The sequence below is a fragment of the Poeciliopsis prolifica genome, unplaced genomic scaffold (assembly GCF_027474105.1).
Source record: "Poeciliopsis prolifica strain line A6 unplaced genomic scaffold, Auburn_PproV2 SCAFFOLD020, whole genome shotgun sequence".
NCBI lineage: Eukaryota > Metazoa > Chordata > Actinopteri > Cyprinodontiformes > Poeciliidae > Poeciliopsis > Poeciliopsis prolifica.
Window position 1 is genome coordinate 9,481,003 of NW_026562395.1, and position 24,516 is coordinate 9,505,518.

At 39.5% G+C, this 24,516-nt stretch overlaps 1 protein-coding gene across 3 annotated transcripts in view; it reads right to left on the minus strand.

Moving 5' to 3' along the window:
- Positions 1-13,070, minus strand: part of epha7 (eph receptor A7) — a 121,502-nt gene extending 108,432 nt beyond the window's left edge. For all 3 annotated transcript variants that reach the window (XM_055044114.1, XM_055044113.1, XM_055044115.1), the window contains exons 1-3: positions 12,845-13,070; positions 11,411-11,475; positions 10,173-10,842 (exon numbers count right to left, since the gene is read on the minus strand). In XM_055044114.1, coding sequence (XP_054900089.1) covers positions 10,173-10,842; positions 11,411-11,475; positions 12,845-12,974 — 865 coding nt within the window. In that variant the 5' untranslated portion in view covers positions 12,975-13,070. The remainder of the gene's footprint in view (positions 1-10,172; positions 10,843-11,410; positions 11,476-12,844) is intronic.
- Between the last annotated feature and the right edge of the window lie 11,446 nt (positions 13,071-24,516).

The window sequence follows — 24,516 nt, forward strand, 5'->3', positions numbered from 1 at the left end:
GTCTAACCCAAAGTTGCACTCTGAATTAGAATGTATAGTACATGTCGTGGAAGCCATTGACTGGCCTTTGGCATACTGGTATGGCTCAATGGCCAGAGTGGTTGGAAAACTGTAGGTTCGGTTACACCTTCCTCCCTGACCACATGTAGTTGTTCCCTTGGGCATAGCACCAAGCTTCCAACTGACATGTGTCTGGTTCATGAGTGAACCAGACACATGGTCTACTCTAAAGGCACTCTGAGAGGTTGTTACAAGTAAAAAAATACAGAAGTTCAGTCCATTTACCACTTAGTTTAGGGTAAAAACAAATCACATGCTTCTGAAAGAAAAATGGCAATTTAATTTTAAAACTTAGTGATATTTTAGCCTGTTTTTAATAATCTGACTTACTTTTCTACTTGGTTTTTGTGGGTAAATATCTTTTTGGGACTGAATTTTATGGACTGTTAGATATAATCCTCGGACTACTAGTATTTTCACACCAAAAATGTAAGAAGCATTTCAGGCTCACAAAACACATCAAAACACAAAAAGCTCAGAGTCTTTGCCAATTTATTGCCCATGATACAAAGATCATGTTTCAAACACCAACGTTTTCTCATCAACGTTTTCCCCCCGGTTTGGAGGAACAGGGCACAGTGTCCATGAAACCATAAGCAGAATAAAATGGAAGCCTTGAAACTTGTAAGAAATGGCTTAAGACTGATTTGGCATTATGCTGGATCCTCTCCCCAACCCTAAACATACGTGAGAAGGCTCTGTCTGTCTGCCGAGTTCCACACATCCACACAACCAAGACATTCATCCGAGGTACCTGTGCTTAGTAGGAGATAAGTAGCTTTCTGTGAGAAACAATGAGAAGATTAGCATTCCCTTACACTGTGTTGGAGGGCACCAAGCTTTGCCCTCGAAGAAGGGAAAACCCAAAGGAAGCACCGGCTCGGATGTACACAGCAAAGATCAAAGCCACACTCTGATTAAGTTCTGCTGATAATTAAACTAATTCTGCTGTGGTTTGGGTAAAATTAGTACAATAGCCAGTTCTTAAAAGTGGAAAAAGTTAGACTAGCTTACCAAAGAAAAATAAACTTATGCTTGTTTCAAATTTCGTGACAGTCCAATGGCCTTAAATTGACTCCAGGTTGTCAGAAAGGATCAAATTATTGACTCCAACTAATTATGGATAAGATAAAATAACTAAATGTATACTCTTAAAAGATGCAGCTATAAATGTGTTACTCTTATTTTCTGTTGCTCAGAGCAACAAACAGTTTTTCCTGATTCTTTAAAAATGCCTCTTTACAGTCCTCTGAGAAACTGCAGGTGATACTTGCTCACTTTCATTTTATGTGGTAGGAAGTAATTATCTTAGAACAGACATGTAGAAAGGTACTTTTAAATCTTAAAATAAGTTGAAGATCATAAAGTGATTTTTGGTAAAGAAACATATCTGCTGCGGTGAAAAAAAGGATATAAAAGAAGAAATATAATCTCAAAAAACATGATTGCTTCAACTCCATTAGTCGCTGCATACATCAATACACACACCTAAGACCAAACTTAAACACCTGTCTTCTCTCTCCTTCAACTCCTTCTTGATTTTGGATGTAGAAATTGAAAATCATTCCAAAATTAAATGTAATAAAATTATGGCCTTTTTCTCTGGCTCTGCTGTGTCATGAATCTGCACACCATCTTCCTAAGAGGACCTTGCTTTTTGAGCTGCTGTGAGCTTTTTCAAATGGCTTCTCAGACATGGAAAATACCCCTGCCTAATTGCCTTTTGTTTAGCTCATTTAACTCACATGACAACAGGAGACTAGGCTCTTAATGGTAACTGGGCAGATACCTTTAATGAACAACATGGCTTAAAAAAGGAGTTGTGCTGACAGACACTGGAATTCAGTAGTGAACTCTCCATTATGGGGATGAAAGCACAGGATCCACAAGTGTGACAAACCCAAAGCACCCTGCAGCCCAATGCAAACCGCTGCTAAAAATGTCCCCAGTCAGCAACTGGGCATTATCTCTGGATTGTTCCTGTGACTACCAGCCCCCCTGACCTTGATGCAGCCTGTGTTAGTCTGACCACACCATCACAGATGCAACAAAAAGAGTTAGAACAATGTCAAGCTTGCTCATCCCTGCAAACTCATTGAAACAAACATGTCACGCAATTACTCCCAGACCGAGAATCAAATGTAAGACCTTACTAAATGGCAACTGTCCAAACAAACTCCAACTTGATTAGAAGAAATCACAGGACTGTGCGATAAAACAATAACAATAGCTAATGATAGACAATAATCAGTATCAAAAGAAATTTCATCCAATAGAATGTCAATAATGTCACTGCTCTGACATTCTAAGCATTATGGGGGATGTAGGGAATAGCAAGGCTTTAGCTGCTCAACCCATCATAGCCAGGTAAACAAGGCTGGTGGCTCTTTGGTTGCCTAGCTACAAACTATAGAGTAAATGCCCACCATTAGCGCACCAGAGGTCTGTGCAAATTCGACTCCAATTCAGTCCAGACATCCATCGGACACTTTCCCACAGATAATTCTTTTTGTCACCACAGATGCATACTTTGTGATGAACTCACTACGTATGGCAAAATGGCAATCACATCTAATTGTATTGTGTGCAACACAGAATTAATAATGTTGAGAGTTAGTGGAACCAGTCGAAATGACCTGACTGCTGCTCTCGGTGCAGCACTGACAGTTGTGTGGTGCTGGGCCTGGTGGAGAAGAAACCGGGTTAGGCACTCAACAAACTCATCAGACTTGCTTGTATCAAATAAAGTTGTGGGAAATGAAACAATTCGTCAAGAGAAGCAATCTGTAAACTCGACTATTAATTCTCAAGTATCACCAGAAAGCGGCACAGTCAGCGAGGTTCATTGAATACACACAGTATGGTTGAGAAGTTTCTTCTTTTTTTTCCAGCCTAAAACTAATAATAAAACCAGGAGGTAGTAAAATGAGAAAATAAGTAAAACAACTCAAGGGGAAATTGTAGATAAAAGACAAAAGGTCACAATACCAGTTTGGCAGCATTTTTGGATATTTAAAACAAAACTAATCATTAAAAATGAATATTGACTGATATGAAATACTTATGTCTTTTTATGTTTTCCAGCCATATTGCCAAACATACTTTGCATGATTCATAATTATTCCCATGCTTGGTCATTATTAAACAGTAATACTGCTGTTTGGAAGACACTCTGAAATTCTGACACAAGCAGCTGCATTTTCTGCAACAAAGACACTTTTTAAGTTCTGCTTCCCTCTCTGAATATTGGTGGAGAAGAAACTGTGCAGTTATGTAATAAGTTATTGATTTTCCTCTTAAGGAAGATTGAAGCACAGAGCCAGGGGTCTGAGGGTTCCCAAAGGAGCAGCTCCACTGACAACCCAGCGCTCTCTGCTGCTTCTTGAGGTAGCGAGACCCCAGGGCCCCCTCACATATCACTTTCACCTTCATGCCACAGGGACACAACACAGAACACTAAAGCCATTGTCTTCTGACATGGAGTTCGCCTGTCTGATCACATCCCTCTCAAGAAGCCGGCAGGCAACCAATTACAAAAAAGACATCTGTGCCACAGTTTGGATAGCTAAAAAGGGCAAAAGCTTAGAACGGCAAGAGGTTTGAAAGAAGGGATCGATGGAGATGTCTAAACCTGTTAATGCAAGTGGAGAAGAGAGCCTCTGCACTGCAGGGAGGGCTACTTTTTCATGCAGGGGGGGAGGGGCACAGAGAGGTGACTCCTCTGGTGATCAGGGGTCAACTGCTGCGATCATCCATCTTCTTCTTGACAGGTTCCTGTCAACCAGGGCGCTCACATTACTAAACACAACCGGCAGGCCTCCATTGTGTTCCTGCAGCCATGTGTAAATGAAGCTAATATTCACCGTCCTCATGCATGGTCTAATGTGAACCTTGGCGTCACCTTGGAAATAACATCATCTGAAATAAAGTCACAAAGGTCTCCTTTCTGGAGCTAACAAAGTATAGCTAACCATCTGGCTTTGTGTGAGAATGAGGAATGTTTTCTTGGAATCTTTCCCTTCATGTGATGAAGAGAACGATTCCAATTAGGCCTGGCAGGTCAGATTCCAAGAATTCAACCCCAATAAGCTGTCACTTTTTTACGCTTGCCAAATTTAAAATAGTCATGTCCAATACACATTTGAAAAGAAGTCTTAGGCTGGAATGCATAAACACCAACAAAACATCCATGCCCCATCACAAAGAAAATGATGTTTGACTTTCAATAAAGATCAGAAATCTTATGTCTTAACTGTAGATTTTCTCTCCAAATTTTTTATGAAAATGAATAATGTCTCTAAGTTTATTTCTAATGTACTAGCTTGCGATGTTGCTCAGTTCTGCAAATGAGTCTAGTGAATGAAGACGTTTAAGGAGCCTTCAGCCTCATAGTCATCAATCACGTAAATGTACTCAAAAGAAGAAAAACAAGAATTGAAACCAAACCAAAGCAAAGCAAAACTTCACAGGAATCAACTAAAATGTGTAAGAATCAAAAATCACAGAAAAATTCCAGAAAGTATAAACTGATACTAAAAGCCATCTCTTCATCTATGAAGAGCATAAAAACAGTCCAACAGTCTTGCATAAAAACTATTTTCACCTCCTGGTTATGAGATTCTGATTACGATATAAATTTTGAGGTAAATGTTCCTTATTTGAAGAGTAAAAAGGGGAGAGAATATTGGTGTATAAAAAGACATGTTTGCGTGGTTGTCCTGTACTCACAAAATGAAAGAAAGTGTCAGGGAAACAAAATCCCATCAAAACTGTTGTAATTTTCTCATAATCAGTCCCGTGACATGCTTACAGTACACTTCTGTTAATCACACTTTGATTCATAAAACAGATGATGCAGCGTTGAGGAAATGTTGTGTGGTGCTGCTTTATCTGCAAGATACTCACAATAATTACATTTGATTCATGAGGCCTGAGCACAACAGACAGGACTATGCCTGTCAAGAGAGACATTTGTGTCAACATCCAATGAATGTAGAAACTTGGTTGAGACATTTACTCAACTTTTTTATTAAACTAATTACCTCCCAAATTTCAGCCATCTGTTTTATCCATAACCTCAAGCAGAGCCATCCTCATTGGATTTAAGTAACTCCTATTAACATCCTTTATCGGAGCAATCATTTACTTGTTTTACTCATTTATGTGTTCATTTGTAAAACTTCAGCTTACGTTAAAGCATTGTCTTATTCTATGCTGTTACCTCCCTAATATTTTGTCATATTTAATTTCTTGCCAAAAGTGTTAGGCGCAATATCTTTGCAAAAGATATTGCAAAGATATCGCAAAAGATATTGTGGCAAAACAATATATATTTTTGCCTAAAATATCTTTGAGAAAAAAAGGAGATGGTTAAAAACAATTTTTTTTTTTTTTTTTTGCCAAAATCACTTTTTGTCAAATAAAAATTGTATCTAAAATTGTTGCCCTGAGACTCATAAGACAAAAATTTTGTTAATGATTAATTGCAACATATTCACAATCCAAGAAAGATGGAGAGGATCCATGTTCCATTAGTACACACCGATTACTAGTAACAACCCCAACATCTGATAGACCTGAATATTAATGTATTATGTGCTTTATGATGCAGCCTTATCAGTGCATATGTCAGCCCATTGTCTCTTTGTCACATAACACTTGAGAACAAATATTTACTCAGAGATTTTTCTAAAATGAGGCATTGTGTTTAATTTGATGTGTTGACAGCACTGCTAGATTCCACAGAAGGCACAGCTGGCACAGACCAAACCGTTTGTATGTTCTCCCTTTGTTTCTCCTCATTCACAAGTATATATTTGAAAGAGGAGAAGGTGAGGGCCTGGCTCTGCTTGCCAAACCTAAGAGGAAGTACCAGTGGTTTTGTCTACTAATGAGGAGACATTAGAGCAAAAAACCCACAAAGAAATATGATAATATTGTCAGGATTGTATATAGGAATCATAATCTGAAACTAAATGTGAATCTGTTTTTTTTGTTGTTTTTTTTTTCCACATTCTACAAAAATAACTATTTGTCTCTCTACCAGTGGAGAAACTGAGATCAGAAAAAAGGTTCTTGCTTTTTACACACATACTAAAAGTTATACGATAACATAATTCTTCTAAGACCCTAGAAAATTATTTATATGACTAGTCAGAAAATCCACCTCGGAAAAAATCCAAAATATTTTCTGAAAAGTTAGTGTTTAAAAATTTTGTTTTTATCTGTCAGTGGGTTTTCACAGATCAAACAATAAATTTAAAAAAAACTTGCAATATGTCTTTGTTCCTCTATCAAACAGATAAAAACCTTTTTACTCTCTCTGACCAACAATTTAGATTGAGAGTTCCATCTGTCAACTGGGCCAAAAGCTAAATCTTTTCCTTTCAGAGGAAGGAGCCAGCACATTATTGCCATTTTACATGATCAATAACTTAGGTTCTCTTTTCATTACTCAGTTCAGTTCAGTTCCTTTTGGTTTCACTTAAATATCTTGGGATTCCGCCTCTAAGCAATCAATTTTATAACATTGTCAACTGTACTGGAAGTAGGATCTTGAGCACAGAATGCTCCATCTGTGTGTTTTCTACCTGCTAGGTCAGGACAACAGACAGGAAAAGCCCTGGGAAGCTCTTCATAGCAAGCACATGGCTGTGACAGGATCCCATCCATCATCAATTTATTCCAATTCCGAGTGATTTAGGTCCAATTGGGGTCTCCTGTGGGTTCGGCACACACCTGTCATTTGCATAATTAAGCTCTGGGGAAGCAGTAGAAGGCAGTCATTTGCTGCATTAAATCCTCACCTTATCAATCAGAGGGAACATCAAGACATATGAGGACCCATGACACTTGGCTTCCTGCCTTCATTTGAAATGCTAAACAAAACTTTATCTCCATACCTGAAGCTGGGCCTGGCTACTCCAACTGCCAACTGGCTTCTATGCATGTTAGCTGTCTCAGAGAGATGAAGCTCTGCCCCTTCCCTCAGGGGCCTCAATCATCAATCAGTCTCCAACTAACTTCTGTCTAAGTCCTAGACAGGCAAGACGGATGATGCCAGCATCCACAGGATGCTGCAGTATCCCATTAATTCTCCTGTTAGCATGCACTAAGAGAAATAGCTGCAAGATGCAAAGCATTTTATCTGTTCTCTAGCTGTCACAGTCATTTGGCTGAGGGTCACTAGTTAATCATTTCACAGGCGCTGGTAGTGATGTGTCAAATTCCGACAACATGCATTCTCGCCATTGAGTCAAACAAAGACATGAGTGTCCCCCAACAAGGGCCCGTTCTGTCTGAACGACTCAGTGGTTCCGCCACAACCAGCAGACAGTGCTGAACAGAACCAGGGGATGAATGGATGGTATTTTCACAACGCACACTTCTTTGCAAAATGAAACCTTGGCTGGCTGCTGGGACACTTCAACAGGCCTTTTTCAACACTCCCTCCACGGAGGCCACCGAACGAACACAGCGGGCGCAGAGACTGAGTGACATTTACTGCAATACAAAGAGTTAAAGACACACTGGGAAGAGAGGAGGAGGTGGACACAAGTGAAAGACAAGGGGTCCCTCTTTGCAGAGAGTGATGAATGAGTGGATCACAAGTTTTGGAGAAGATCTGTCACTCCACACAGAGGGGTTCTCAAATGGAATGACTGACAGCTAAAAGCGCCAACTCCACCTGCACCAACATGTCGGCTGGATACTTTACTCACTGCTCATGTTATTGTCATAGAATCCTAAAACAGGCTTGTCTTAGGAGACCAACTACTTTATGGTAACTGGTGCTCATCTGAAATTAGGACATGTCCACCAAATTAAATGGGTGTAAAAATTAGAAACAGCTACGTTGCCAATTAAATTTATGGCACCGAGTCCCAAAACCCTCCAAAAGTCAGATTTGACAAAGACAGAGTTTTTTTTTTTTCTAAATTATAAAATTTAGCAAGGTCATTATGTGTGAGTGTGTGTCCACTATGAAATCCAAAATAGATCTCAGACATCGAGCATCTAACTCATCCCACTGTCGAATGACAGTGACAGAGTCTACGGGGCTCCTAATGCTATAACACTTCTATCACAGCAACTGAGCTGCATCAATTCTAGGGGGTTACTTCAAACTCCCAGACAAAGTGTTGTCAGAACAAGTTCTAAGGGGTTTTACCAAAGCAGTTCCAGGTTCAAGGTTTCAGGTTGAGCAAAAAGCAGTGATAGATCAGTTTGGGATAAACATCACAAGTTGTAGCCCTGAACCTCACAGTGTTAATGCATGGATTTGTATTTTAATCCCTTTGGGACAAGCATTCACAGGGGTTTAACAAATTGAGCCTGAGAAACATGTCCCAAAATAGAATGTGCTATACATCAACAGCACTTTACTTAAAAACTTAACTACCCAAAGCATTTTTTTTTCTTTTTTTGGGGGGTGGAGGTTCCCCTCACATAATAAATTCTTATTAAATGACAGTTACTGGAAAGCACAAACCATTTTCAACCAGTATTGCTGAAAAAAAATCCTCTCTCCACAAAACTCAAAAGTTTGTGGGAAAAGCAAAAAGACAATAAAATCCAATGGACACTACTATGTTTCTTACATTGAGAAAATAAGCATTATGTATTAATTTCACCATTCAAATCATCTATTTTGGATCTGCTTTGTGAAATTTGCCTCATATTGTTTTCACAGTCACAGACAGTTTTACTAACTGCTTGTTGTTCAGCTGTATAGAAATACTTTGAATAGTTTTGGTTCTTCAGGAAACTACTGAGTGGACAATTTGATGTCAATGGAGCCACTGCAAGAAGTGCTGATGGTGCAACATGATTCTCATTTTATTTAGATTAAGCACCCCTTAATACAGAAGTGTCTCATGGCTCAGCAGAGATAAAGCTAATAAAGGTGCAGCGTCAAAGCTGGAGTTTGATTCACATGGATTTAAACAATGCTGGAATAAACTCAGTGTGTTGCTGCTTTACCTAGAGGTACTTCCTTAAGTTGGCCTCAAACAGATTAATTAGTAGAGACGGGCTTCCGTTGTGGGGGCTTTGCAGTGATACAATAAGAAAAGGTGGTTGGAGCGATTAGTTTAAAGTTGCAGCGTTCTCCCTGTGGAGAGAAGTTCTGAGCTTTTCTTCAAACCTGAGGGCACGACTGGATCTTATGCATATTAAAACAACAAGAACAATAAGAAGTCGCTCCATGGGGCTGAATCAGTGATAGCCTGCTAACATTAGAGACATAACACAACTCGAGGCATGCTATGTTGCTCTAAATTACATGGCCTAATAAATTTCATTAGAACACCTCCCTCAGAGGGGTCCCTAATGGATGACAGCGTGGCAGAAAGCTCGTCTGCCAGGGATGCTAATTTGTTCTAAAGCACATTCCATTCACTTATTACTGGCTGCTGCTCCTTATAAGTGGTTTAGATTGAGGTTGCCCACTGTGAAAAAAAAAAATAAAAAAAAGGTCTTGGCTGATGATGCATGCCACTTTAGTTCTATGACCTAAGATGGCCCAGTTTAATCTACTGGAGCTATTCTAAGGATTATTATCATTCAAGTTGGGTAACTACCAAAAAACAATCCTGCAAATATTTCAGGAGAGGAAAGGCAAATTATTTTCGACTGTAATGTCATTATTCCAGCCTCACAAAAACAACTGAACCCTTCTTCTACTGCGACAGAAAAAGCCGCCCTATCAGTTATCCATTGTGTCAGGACTGTTTGGGGGAACAGGATAGCACAGCTTCGTCTGAACCGGTGGACTCTGCTGCTGACTGAGTCGGCTTTGGATCATTTGAAGAGAAAAGAGTTTGCTTTGAAGAGCTCAACTCAACTTATTGTGTAATCCCTATGTCAACAGACTCAGGCCGATAAAATGAAGAGCTTCACAATCAATTAGAACAGAATCTAATGATTCAGCTATATGAATCCTTTTACCAACACAAATATTCAACTCGCCATGTCCATATTGTTAATATGCTTTCTATCGGTTAGTATTTAAGCAAATTACAAGTTTGGGAACTACACATTTCTTCTTTTAAAACTATTGCAGTAGTATGACACCTATAGTCACACAGGTTAAATTAAGTTCAACTACTTACGCTCACAAGCATCTCCTTTCTGATGAAATCCAGCTTTGCATATACATTTCCCAATGGGTACGAGCCATTCCCCTTCAGCGCTGCAGTGCATCTTGGGGGAGTTATCGGCCTCCTCCTCAGCATCATTCACACACATGCCTTCCACCTCCACCAGCGAGGAGAACTCCGATCCTGTCACTGTGTCTGGGAAGGTGGCCAGATTCTCAATGATTGACCAGCACTTCTTGTAGTAGACTTTGACGGAGACCAGGGCGATGCACGCCCCGACATCCTGGAAAGCGAGGTAGAACCCCCGCCTGGACAGGGGACCGATGATGCGCACCTCAGTATTCAGCTTCATCTTCCTTTCACCCAGGTCTCCCTGGGTGAAGCTCTCGTCCGCCGCGATTGTATCAATTTTCACATACTGATTCTCCCTCAAGCCCCGGCCAACCTCGGAATCTGTTTCCTGGTAATACAGGTTGAATGTCTCCTTGCAGGCACCCACCACACCAGGCAGGCTGTTACAATCCCTCAAGGTGAACTTTAGCTCGACAAAAATTCTCTGGGCATTGCCCTTCTCTATCCAGTTAGTCCGAAGCCAGTTGTTCTGATTGGGCTCCATGACTTTACAGACCTGGTAGGTACGAATGGGTGTGTAGTTTTCATCCAAGCCACTGATCTCTTCCCACTAAAAGGAAAGAAAAAAATCTTTTTTAATGAAAAAATTCATTAAAAATGAATCAATCCATAAGAAAATGCATTTCAATATTGCTATGAGGTGCAGACAGAAACTTAAATTGGAGCTGATCAAACTAACTGATCAAAGGTGTATGAAATCTAGAGACAATGATCTGCAGAGGGAGGAGGAAGATTGGATGTTCTATCTTACACACACATCTTTAAACAATGATTGTGTTTTGTTTATCAGATTGTCCTTGCATTTTTTATTTTAAAAGTTTGTCACTGCTTGCTTTAACCAGACTTGTGCAAGTGGTTCAGTTAAGGCCTTTGTGCTCTGAATGTTAAAAGCCGGTTGCACTCGGAGGCACAAACCATCCTCGCGAACTTGTACCTCTTCTGCACCTTTTGAAAGAGGAGTAAGAAACCACAGTGCATCACCTGTGTGTGTGCATGTGTGTTTAAACCATTATTGTCCCCTATTACACAGCAGAGAAAGCAATGAGTGAAAAAACATCAAGATGCAGAGGGCATCCACTGGAATGCATGTGAGCAATGCAGGGATTCTGCAGACTTACCCCATTGGGAGGATAGGAGATCCACTCCAGCTCTGTCTGCTGCGCCTTCGAGTCCAGTAGAATCACTAGCGACAGGGAACCAAGAGGCAGGTGGTTAAAACTCGCTCCAGGGGCCGGGGGACCTCGCTGTCACTAATAGCCGTGTGTGCGTGTGCACCATGTTTTTGTGTCCTTGTGGGAACCTTTTTCTGTCAGGGTGTGCATGTGTGTGTCTATCTGTCTATCTGTCTGAAACGCAGGAATGTGACCTCATTCCTGCAAGCAGCAGCTCTAAGGCTGAAACATGCAACTAAAGGCGCTGCAGCAGCGGGCAGGTCCTGATCTGCAGGAAAACTTTTCATTGAACACTGGAAACATCCGTAGGTCGGTCATCATTTGGTGAAATATTTATACGCGTAATTTGCAATTACTGGCTGCTCACTTCAGCTACTTCTAATTGTTTAATTATTTCAAGATAACATATATGCTAATTTGATCATTTTGAATCATAATAACAATGAGACCGTTGAATGTTGTAAAACCAGCGGCTTATTTCGGATGCGTTTCCTGGCAGCGCATGGCGGAGACTTCTGGAAATCAACTTCTTTAAAAAGGTTTTATGATTAGCAGTTAGATCGAGAGAAATGGCTTGAAAAACAGTCCGGCAGCGTTCGGACGACACGCTGTGCGCTTTGTGGATTCGGAAAAATCCCGCAGAAAGACATTTAAAATTCACCTCATCAGATCCGCCGGCGCAAAACGCTCAATTAGCGCCGATCGACAGGCTTCCGTTTTTTAATATATATATAGCCGTCGTTAAAATGAAGTTGATCCATTAGTTTCATTTTAGGATGTCCTTCTTTTAATATAGTTGATCCCATTTGCAAAGAGCGTCCAGTTGTACCCTCCTGTATCTTATTTTGTTTCTCCCAGCCTGGCTTAAATTCAGCGTCTGGAAGCGACCGCGGTTCCGTGGCGGTTTGTCGTATTTCAGGCTGGACTGTCAGAGCCGAGGCCACTTTGGAGGAAATAACCGTCCAAAGCTGCGTCCTGGTGGACGGCGTACTCACTCCGAGCAAGGCCAGCGTGCTCATCGATCCGCTCATATTACCCAGTTAGTGAAGACATGTCGCAGCTTCAGTGCTGAGCAAACAAGCTGTTAATACCTGGAACAATAAACAAGATAATCTGCAAAAGATCCACGTTTCAGGATTGGATCACCGTGCGTAAACACACGAAGAGCAATCCGCCTCTCTGTTGCTGCTGTCAGGATGTCATCGCCGCACACGCTTCTCTTCTAATAATAATAACAAAAGTTAAATTAATTGATCAATAACAACAGAAGAGATGTCGTGACTTTTGTTCATTTTTTCCCACAAGGACGTCGGTTTAATCTGGACAACGACTTGCTGCTCCGTGGGACAGGCGAAAACAATCCAAACTTTGGGAACTCACCTTCTTTGGCGTTCTGCGCTCCTCCGCCGCCCGCATGGCAGCACAAGAGAAGGAACGGCGTAATCCACAGCCACGGGCAGGAGCTGCAGCAGGAGCTGGAGCTGCAGCTGGAGCTGGAGCTGGAGCGCATAATGCCGCTGCGGGTTCAGTCTGGACCGTAACTCTCGCTGCTGCCACCGTCTCTCGCGCTTCCCATTGACGACACTGAAGCGGTTCTCTGTAACGATCCGATGGTCCCAGCTCAAATAGTGTTTGCTGCCGCGGGGAGGAGACAGACACAGCACCGCTATCAGTCACCGAGATGGGCGGCGTGGATGACCAATGGGCGTGCGCCTAAAGAAACGTCACCAAAATAGAGAGCAAATAGGGAGGAAATGCTGGTTTTCCTTTTTGTGTGCGTGTGTGTGCGTGTGCGTGTGTTTGGGTGTGTGCGTAATGTGTGTTTTGTTTTTATCATCTTGTTTCTTCCAAAGTTTCAGTTTGCTAAAAAATAAAGCACAGTACAGGAAGCTGCTTTGTAAGCGATTTAAAATTGAATATTGATACAGTTTCACATTCAAAGAAAATGTTAGACAATTTAACTTTTTAACTGACATTTCTTTATTTTCTTGTCATTTGTTTTGGGGGTTTTGTGTCTTGTATTTTTCTTCTGTTATGTTCTTGGGTTTGTACTACTTTTCAAGAATGCTGGACTTGAAAAATAGTAAAATGAATGCAGATTATAACATTTGTATTTGGTGCTATTTGTTTAAATACTTTTGCACATAGGCTATGTAATGCAAATTTACTAGCTGAATTACCTTTAATTAATCCAATTTCCAGGATTCGTTCAATGCAAATATTATTTTAAACACTGAGCTGAATTAGTTTCTTGTGGTTGTATTAGAAAATTTAAATGTAATAAATTAAATTGATCTAGAACATATCCAACAGGCATGTTATTATCCATCTTTCTTGATAGACATTGAAGATGAGGTTAGATTAATCACACAACAGGATTGAGTGTCCCAGCTGAAGGTGTCTTCCATCTCATCTGTGTTATAAGGTGAAAAGAAGCAAGAAATATTAAAACATTACAAAAGAAATAAAAATGAACTTTTGGATTCTATGTGGCTGCTAAATGAGATGTTGCTCAATTAGTATTAGAAATTACTTACATTTGAATTATCCAACTAATATAATTTTCATAATACAATGATATAAATCCTTACTGTTATCTGCTGAACACCCCACATGATGAAGAGACTGAACCTCATGTTGTCAGAATTTAATAATTTTTCCAGGCAACATTTACAAACTAATACATAGGAACCAAATGTGAATAATTATTTTGGTTAATATTTAACACTCTTCAAGATTCTTTTTATAGAGCCAACTCCTGCATTGCTCAAAGTTTGATTGTCATCGTCAGTTACATTACTAATTGAAATCTATCTTCAACTAATTTATTTATTAAATAGCAGTGAAATAAATTAAAAAATAAATAATTGCATATTTTTATATGTCTAACATAGTTCATAAAGAAACACAAAGTCAAACAAAAATCAATATTTTTCTTTGGTCTGGTCACTGAGCACACCAGTCAATAAATCCCACTGTTCCTGTTTTCATATTTTCAATATTATGTTTGATGAATTAATGTAATCAGCAACTAAATTTCAGCAAAATCAAATTGTTTACAACTGCAAAAGAACTGGACCTGTCTGGGAAGTACCTTGAGATGGCCGACTGGATGATATCCTATTTTTTTTCCCCATATAGCTTGAAAGATTTAACAAAGGCTTTTAAAGCTTCAGAGATACAGATGATCTAGACCATTGAGCAATTTCCTATTAGAGAAAAGACTTTCAATTCCCCCCTGGCTCCTGTGTCTTTAATGTTTTTCCCAAATATAGCATTTGATGGAGGGACATTAAATGGTGTTTTCATCTGCAGAAGGTCACCTTAAGTAGCAGAAAGTCCCACTGAGACTAAGCGTTCACACAACAGGAACTGATTCACTGTTACTCTGCTGCTTCTCAGACATTCAGCAGAAGAATGGAGCAGAGTATAAAGCTAAGAAAAATTGCTAATAATCATAATTGTGGAAAAACAATTAAAAATTTGAAAGTTAATTTCCCATTTCTCAGATGACTTGGCATATCACTTAAAATTGAAAGCATAAAGTTGGGCTCATTAATGCTTAATACATACAGCTTTTTTTGAGGTCACTAATTAATCTCCATTACTCCCCAACAGGAAAAGCAGCTGTACTTATTGTCCACAAATATTGATTAATAAACTGTTAATAAATATGGTCAGGGCTCCTCAAGGACTCTCATCAAGGTTTATGTACTTTTCCTGTTTTTTTTTATTGGTTTTTATTTGGTCTGTTTGGCCTATTTATTATGCAAATTACTGCTAATCCTTTCTGACATCAATAAACACTGGAATCCTGCATGGATGTGTTTAACTAATGATTGTTTAAATAAATCTGGATTAATGTTACTGCTTTTTTTTATTATTAATTACTTGCATTTGAGCAGAGTCAAATTAGTAAACATTATGAGAGAAAGAATAGGAGCTCAGATTTTTTTTTGTTTCATGCATGCCGAAAAAAGTTACATTTTTACAAGGGTTCCGTTTGCCTAGCTTGTTCTACCTTCCAATGTCAGCATGGCCTTTTTAGGAGTGCTATGCATACAGAGCCTTGCAAACGTATTCGTACCCCTCAAGAACATCTTATAAACACATTTTATTCCAAGTTATTAAGATGTCATGTGACAAACACACTGTAATGAGTGTGGTTTGCAAAGAGAAAAGATAATATTAATAGTTTACAATATGTTCCCAGGAGAGCATGCAGCCTATTTGTATTCGTCCCCAACACTAAGTGTTGTGTGATAGGTCAGAAGTTTGCTGCTGTGTTTTTTTGCAGAAATACATTCAGCCAGCAAAATTGACATTTGTCTTTCGCCAGTCTGCTTCCACTATCAGGTTTTGTAACTGCATAAAACTGTAACATGAATAATTTGAGGTGGTATTTCTCAAAATATTTTTTATCCTTGACAGTATTATGAAATATTTATATTTGTATGATTCTTGACTAACTTATTACTATAATACTGAAATTGTGAAATTACAAAAAATTTCTGAATAGAGATTACAATATTTTTGTCCACTGAGGAGGCTGTCTGCATAAAGCTGAGTCTCTCTCTTTGTGACTGTTTCATGAAAGCAAAAGAGAGAGTACAGGGAAGGGGGGGGGGGTGCGCACCTGGGTGGATATGGGTGTGATGTATTCTGAAGTGGGAGGAGTGTCCCCCAGGTGATCTGTGCTGTTGTATGAAAAGTGTGTGGGAAAAATGTTACATATGCTTATAATGCCCCTAGATATGGTACCACTGGAAAGCTACCAAGACATGATACGGTACCCAAACTGACAGGCCAGACAAGGGGAGCATTAGTTAGAGAAGCAGCCAGAAGGCCCATGTTGGCATGTGGTATGGAGGAGCTTCAGAGAGCCATGGCATAGGTTGGACAGAACAGATATTAATCATACACTCCATAAGTCTGACCTTAAAGCATGGATGAGAAGGAAAAGCTTCTCAGATTAGACCAAATTTAATATTTTTGTCCCACAAGCAAAACTGTGTGTGGCAGAAAAATAACACTGCACATTGTGCCAAAGCACTCTATGCCTGGGTGAAATCTCTCCTCCTGAATACTGGCTTTGTTGCTCACTTGTCCGCGGCCTCTCTCTCCACTTGGCTACAGTTTCAGGGTGATGGAGTGTGAGTGAATGTGAGTAACTTCTTTGTTTTCTCATTCATTTAATTCTTTCTTCTCAGTTAATAACTTATTAATATCACTTATGACATAAAATTCACACCAGATGTTAATATTTACCTAATTCCCCACACATCAGAAGATCAAAGCAAATGAGTCCAGATATGAATTCATAGTTAAAAAGAATTAAATGAACTGGAATTAAACCAGTTCAAACAGATCATTTCTGTATGGAGAAATGAAACACATGAATTGCTCAGCTTTGATTTAGACACAAACTCTCCTACCCTTAGTGCCTTTAAATTGTTAATATTTAGTTATATCAATAGGTTTTTTTATTAGGACATTGGCAGACAGATAGACAGACAGACGGACATACACACAGATAGATGCATTCATAGATCAATTTCAAAGACAGATCAATTTCATAAATGCAACAAAATCAAACCCTATCTAAGCATCACAATATGGGTGAAAACATTGTTTTGAGTCCATTTGTGTTTGTAAGTTTTACTGACCAGTGGCTGTATTTTACTTCAGCTCTATATGAAATATAACATTTCACCAACCCTATTGTCTATGTTAACGTTGTAAAATCATGCATGTCTTGCAAAAAAATAAAAAATAAATCCACTTCAGTTGCAAACTGAACATTGTTCTGTCACTGCTGTTTCTATGATTATGCTTTGAGCTATAGTGAATTCCTTCTCATTGTTCACATGTTGTATTGTGTCTCATTTTAACCAGAGCTTTGTTTCCATATACCAGGACTTTGCTGCTTGCTACTGGCAAAACCAGTTATTGGGCTTTCGATGGCCGCCTCATGGTTTGTCTGCCTGACTCATCTGGCCAGAAAGTCACAAACTATATTTAGTATTTATAAGTTGAGGGAATTTATTCTTTTACTCTTTCTACCTTCATAGCGCGCTCCCAGATTTGCTCTGCTCTCTCACTGTGTAACAACACTGTAATCAATCAATCAATCAAATTTTATTTGCATAGCACATTTCAGCAGCAAGGCATTTCAAAGTGCTTTACATTATAAACACAAAAACACAAAGTCATGCATCATGGAATAAACAATACATTATTACATATTACATTTCAAATACAATTCTAAACAGAATTGTAGTTAGTTAGATTTTAGTTAAGATTTAAAGGAAGTCAGGGTTTCTGCTGTTTTACAGTTTTCTGGAAGTTTGTTCCAAATGTTTGGTGCATAGATGCTGAAAGCTGCTTCTCCTCTCTTGGTTCTGGTTCTGGGGATACAAAGCAGACCAGAACCAGAAGACCTGAGAGGTCTGGAAGATTGATACAACAACAGCAGATCTTTAATGTATTGTGGTGCTAAACCGTTCAGTGATTTATAAACTAACAACAGTATTTTAAAATCTATTATTTGAGCTACAGGGAGCCAGTGGAGGGACTTTAAAACTGCTGTTATGTCTCTATCTTCCTGGTTCTATTGAGAACAGGAGCAGCAGCTTCTGGATCAGCAGCTTCTGGATCAGCTGCAGCTGTTTGATTGATTTGTTGGACAGGCCTGTGAAGACGCTGTTGCAATAATCAATACGACTAAAGATAAAAGCATGAATGAGTTTCTCTAGATCTGACTGAGACATTAGTCCTCTAAGCCTGCAGATGTTCTTCAGGTGATAGAAGGCCGACTTTGTAACTGTCTTTATGTGGCTTGCAAGGTTCAAGTCCAAGTCCATCACTACTCCCAGGTTTCAGGCCTGATCGCTAGTTTTTAGTTGTAATAACTGAAGCTGTGCATTGACTTTAGATCTATAGCTTTAGATCTATAGCTCTATATCTATAGCTCTAGATCTATAGCTCTATATCTATAGCTCTAGATCTATAGCTCTAGATCTATAGCTCTAGATCGTTCCTCTTTAGGTCCAAAAATAATGACTTCAGTTTTGTTTTTGTTCAGCTGGAGAAAGTTTTGGCACATCCACACTTTTATCTGCTTTAAGCATTTATTGAGTGATTGGATGGGGTCAAAGGTCACCTGGTGACATTGTAATGTATAGCTGTGTGTCATCCGCATAGTTATGGTAGCAAATATTTTCTGTTATAACCTGAACTAGTGGGAGAATATAAATATTGAATAAGAGGGGTCCTAGGACTGCACCTTGGGGTACCCCACATGTGACCTTTGACCTCTTTGATGAGAAGTTTCCAATTGAAACAAAGAAATCCCTGTTCTTTATGTAAGATTCAAGCCAGTCGAGCACCGAACCGGAGAGTCCAACCCAACTGTCCAGTCGATTCAGTAATATGTCAAAAGCTGCACTGAGGTCCAACAGAACCAGCACCGTGGTTCTCCCACAGTCCCAAAGTATTTATATGGATATCATTGAATACTTTGACTAGGCCAGTCTCTGTGCTGTGGTGAGCACAAAAACCAGATTGGAAAGAGTCAAAGCAGTTGGTCACCATGAGGAAAATATTTAATTGTTTACACACAGTTTTTCTCAATAACTTTGCTGATGAATGGGAGGTCAGAGGTCAGAGGTCGGCCTGTAATTCTGCAATAGTGATTTGTCCAGATTGTTCTTTTTTAGCAGTGGTTTGATAACTGCTGTTTTCAAAGCCTGGGGAAAAATGCCTGATGTAAGTGATGAGTTACTATTTGGATCAGATCAGTAGCAATAACAGGCTGGACTTTCTTAAAGAAATGTGTGGGTAGGACATCCAGACAGCAGGAGCTTGAACTTAATTGACTTTTAATTTCTTCTAGGGTTTTATAATTAAGTAGTTGATAGATAGAAGATCATTCAAGTCAGTAAAGAAATTTTCCACATATGTTGGAGTTTTGTATAAAGTTAGTGTCAAAGTTTGTAGCCTTTAACCTGAATTCCAAAATACTGAAAAGATGTAAAATGACCCAAAGAGATTTTACTACAATTTATGGTTTTCTTAAATATAGAAGCCACGCCTCCTCCTTTTTTATGTTTTCTATTCTCACTTAAAAAATTGTAGTTAGGCGGCGCTGATGCAATTAGTACAATTTGGTCATTATTGTCATTCAACCATGTTTCTGTCAGAAACATAACATCAACATTATACTCAGTGATGAAATCATTAATTAATAGAGCTTTAGCAGAGTGATCTGGTATTTAAAAGAGCTACTTTAAGTGGCTTGGAGGCAGAAAGATTTTCAGTGTGAGGTTTGAAATAGGACAGCTGTATGTCATATTTCTGTTTTTTGTAAATTTTCTTGTAGTGATCCGGACAGGTAATGTCCTATTCTGCAGTACCTGGGGGCCAGACACATTCTGGCGGAAGACGGGTGTAAAGATAATATCTGGTCCTCGGCCTCAGACCTCAGAAACGCAGAGTGATGGATCTGGGGGCAGGTAGCTTAAATGAAGTGAGGTCTGCTATGTGAGAGCTAAGGACAGACGTGCCAAAGTGAACCTGTTGATTCATTCCATCTGTAAAGTTAAGAAACTCTGGTCCGGAAGACATTTCTTCATTGGTATCTATTGAATCCTGTGAATGATTGGAGGAGCAGAGAGGGAGGGGGGAAGGAGGGAGGGAAGCAGTCGCTCCATCTCCAGTAGATTTATCAGCTTGTTTTGGAATATCATGCTGTTGATACGGGGAGCGTTCCTTCCTAGTCAGACATCCTTGAGCCTGTTCTTCTGACGCGATGATCCTGTTGCTGTCCTTGTTGATAAAATAAAAAAGGTTTGCAGCGAGTATCCCATGTTTATTAAGATTGCGTCCTCCTCTTCCAAAAAGGTGAAAGCGCTGCCAATAGATCCAGAGGTTATCGATGAAGGTCACTGAGCTGGTAGAGCAGGTTTTAATCAGCCATTTGTTTATCGTGAGCAGCCTGGAGTGTTTTTCATCTCCCCAATGAGGTAATGGAATTGGACCACTGAGAATAACTTCATTTTTAATTTTCCCATAGTGTTCAGAAGAATGTTAAAGTCCTTTTTCAGAATCTCAGACTTTTGCTTTGCCAGATCGTTGGCTCCAACATGGACAACTAAAGTCTCAATATCTGGCTGATCAGTGGTTAGAGAGAGCAGTTTGTTGGTTAAATCAGATACAGTGTCACAATGAAAATACATCACTCTTGTTTTCCTTGGATTGCAAACATCACTGATTCCCTTTACTGCCTCATCTCCAACAATAAGCACTTTTGACATACCTTTTGTTTTCCTGGTGGATGCTTTGTCCTTTGGAGCTTTGGGGGATGGATGTGTTGGTCTTGCCTCACTGTTGATGTTTGAAGGCGAAGTTTCACTCTGAGGCTCAGGCAGGAGTGCAGAAAATCTGTTTTTCAGTGGGATTCCCACAGGGTCAGAATGTTTTGAGGCTCGGGCAGGTTGCTTTGTCAGTGGGAGCGGGGTTGATGGAGGCGTTTTGGTTGCAGCTGCTTATTTGTCTTTCTTTGGCGGAGCAGGTGTTGAAGTTGAAGGTGGGTTTCGGCTTATTGGATTCGCAGTGCGGGACTCCCATTTCGGTTTGGCACCCAGAGTGTTCCAGGGTGAGCTGCTCGGTGCAGGGTGCACAACCTCTTCGTTGATTTGAGGAAGGGTTGTTTCATTTCTACAGGTAGCGTTGATCTCAAAGTTCACCTCCAGCAGTTTAATCGTCATTTCTATAGACTGAAGTCATTGTAAAATACTGCTCATGTCCTTGGGGTCAGCCGGAGGTATTTTGCCCTGGTTTAACTTGGAGGTAAAGGTAAAAATAAAAGTAAGAAAATCACCCAGTCCTTTGGTTTGTAGTAATCCAGTTAAGATGTCAATAATGTAAATATAACTATAAAAACTGTCGCTTTAAAAATAATTTACAGGCAGAGTTATCAGTAAGGACGAGAGAGAGCAGGATGAGCTGTTCCTCCTTCGGCAGTCAGGGGAAATATATACATATATTTTCCCTGACTATATATATATATATATATATATATATATATATATATATATATATATATATATATATATATATATATATATATATATATATATATATATATATATATATATATATATATATATATCTTAGTACATACAGTTCAGACCAAATGTTTGAACACAACCTTCTCATTCAATGGGTTTTCTTTCTTTTCATGACTATTTATAAGGTAAGAAAGCCCATTTATTAACCTGACAGGGCACACCTGTGAAGTGAAAACCATTTCAGGCGACGACCTCTTGAAGCTCATCAAGAGAATGCAGAGTATGTGCAAAGCAGTGATCACAGCAATAGGTTTCTACTTTGAAGAAACTACAATATAAGGCTTATTTTCAGTTTTGTTTTGTACACTTTTTGTTTTGTACATAGTTCCATATTTCAACATCAAACTATGTTAATTCATAGTTTGATGCCTTCAGTGTGAATCTACAATGTCAATAGTCATGAAAATAAAATAAAGTCATTGAATAAAAAGGTGTGTCCAAACCCTTGGTCTGTTCTCCAGAGTTATCAGTTCTGCAGAGTTATATATATATATATATATATATATATATATATATATATAAATTCCCTTTCTCACCCACCGCGGGTGGTTCTTATCCTCTGAGCTCGGGTCCTCTACCAGAGGCCTGGGAGCTTGAGGGTTCTGCGCAGTATCTTGGCTGTGCCAAGGACTGCTGCACATTTCTGGACTGAGATGTCTGATGTTGTTCCTGGGATCTGTTGTAGCCACTGCTCCAGTTTGGGGGTTACTGCCCCGAGGGCCCCGATGACCACAGGCACCACTGTGGTCTTCACCTTCCAGGCCCTCTCCAGTTCTTCCCTGAGGCCCTGGTATTTCTCCAGTTTCTCGTGCTCCTTTTTCCTGATGTTGCAATCACTTGGTATTGCTACATCTACCACAACGGCTTTCCTCTGATGTTTATCCACTACGACAATGTCTGGTTGGTTCGCCATTACCATTTTGTCTGTCTGGATCTGGAAGTCCCACAGGATCTTAGCTCTGGCGTTCTCCACCACCTTTGGGGGTGTTTCCCACTTTGATCTTGGGGTTTCCAGTCCATATTCTGCACAGATGTTTCTGTACACTATGCCTGCCACTTGGTTATGTCGCTCCATGTACGCTTTCCCTGCCAGATATATATATATATATATATATGTCTGCAACCTTCATAAAATGTTTAAAATGCAAAGCACTGGAAAAGAAGTAATCATGCTACAACAAAGTCTCCTCCCTTATTCCCCTTCCCATGTGTTTGAAGTCATGGATACCTCAGGTTGCAATTATGAAAATTGGTTCACCAAGAAGCAAGGATGTACACCAAAAATCTACATTTTTCTTTGATCCAATTAGGAGTTTCAAAGAGAAAATGGATTTGTACTTCTTAAGCCATCCTGTTCCACATTGTAGGTTCTACAGTTTTGTAGAACTTACATTAAAATTCATGCCATTAAAATGTATTCTTTCTTCTTATTACAGTAAGAACAACAACCAGAGGATATAATGGAAGACAGAGCCAATAGAACCTCAAATTCCCATATAATGTAACATTTCATAAAGCACAATTCAACCAGTTGCTGTGTGAACACGAAAGGCTGCCACATATGAACACAATCCTCTTAAGTCAGCTTTGATATTTCATGCAAGTGGAACGTCATTAAACCAATAATTAATAGGCCTTTTCTCATGCACTGCTCAGCTTTCATAGTTTAATTTCAAATGATCCTGGGATCACCACACTTCATTTGCCGTAAATACAATGGATTTATAGAAAGTTCACAGTCAGTGAGTGAAATGTCATAAAGCCTCTTCTCTCATTTCCTGTGATGATTGCTCAGTCCGTTTTCATAGCTGCATTGTTAAAATCCAAACATCACCGCTTATGGGAAGCATGTGGTCTGTCCTGTTGCACATGTTTTGTAACCAGTTCCGAATTGGATCACAAATGAACTGCATTAAGATTAACATACTAGTGGACTGCATGGATGATGCTTCATAGAGTTACCAAGGCCAGCTGGTTTGAAAGGGATACTACCTCAATTGTTGAGCGCAAATATTTAAATAAATTCAGTAGTAGGTTGGATCTTCTGTAGTGATCTGTCTTGTAGTGGTTCTGAAGAAGATTTTGACTTAATATACTCATTGTATTATACATCTCAAGGTTGTCCATAATGTACTTGTTAGCACACTTGTCTTCAGAGTCTCAAAAGCAGAGCTTAGAACATGTAGAAAGCAAAGTTACATTTTCATCTCAAGTATTCATCCAATCAAAGCATCTTTCTCTTCATTACATGAAGGTGGCCAAGACTTGTAATGTGGCTTTCTTTTTGTCACAGTTTCAGATGTCTCAATTTTGAAGTGTGCACAACTAACAATTGAGCTTTGGATCTCGGCAGCTGTTCAAAGGTTTTCTGGAAGAAATCTTGGCTTGTTGGCCACTTTTCTAATTAATGTCTTCCTTTGCTGACCTGCTAGTTTAGGTGGACGTCAGTTTTGCCATTCTCTCAACATTGTCAGATGATGGATTGAACAGAGCACTGTGAGATTCAAATCTCCAATTACTAAATGGATAAATTATACAAGTAATAATTGCAGAGAGTAAATGGGTTTGGATGCTACTCCACACCATGAGCTTAAAAAAATAGTTTAATTCTTTTCTTGTCAGGGGTTGGATTACCAAAGTGTCTCCTGTAATTGAAGCTCAATTTTGGGATACAGGGTGAGAAATCAGTTAGGGTTTCCAGTGCATAAGAGACAGAGGTGCTTTAATGCCAGAACAAATAAGAATTTAAAAGGAAGATGTTTCATTTCAGTGTCTCTGGCGGCCGGTGTGGTGGTGCTGAAGGTGTCCAGTTTGAGCAGTGGGAGGCTGGTGCAGCCAGCCAGCCTGTCCAGCTGCTGTCCTCTGCCCAGATACAGTCCTCACCATCGCCGCATGTCTGCCACTCAGAACCCCTGAGAAAGG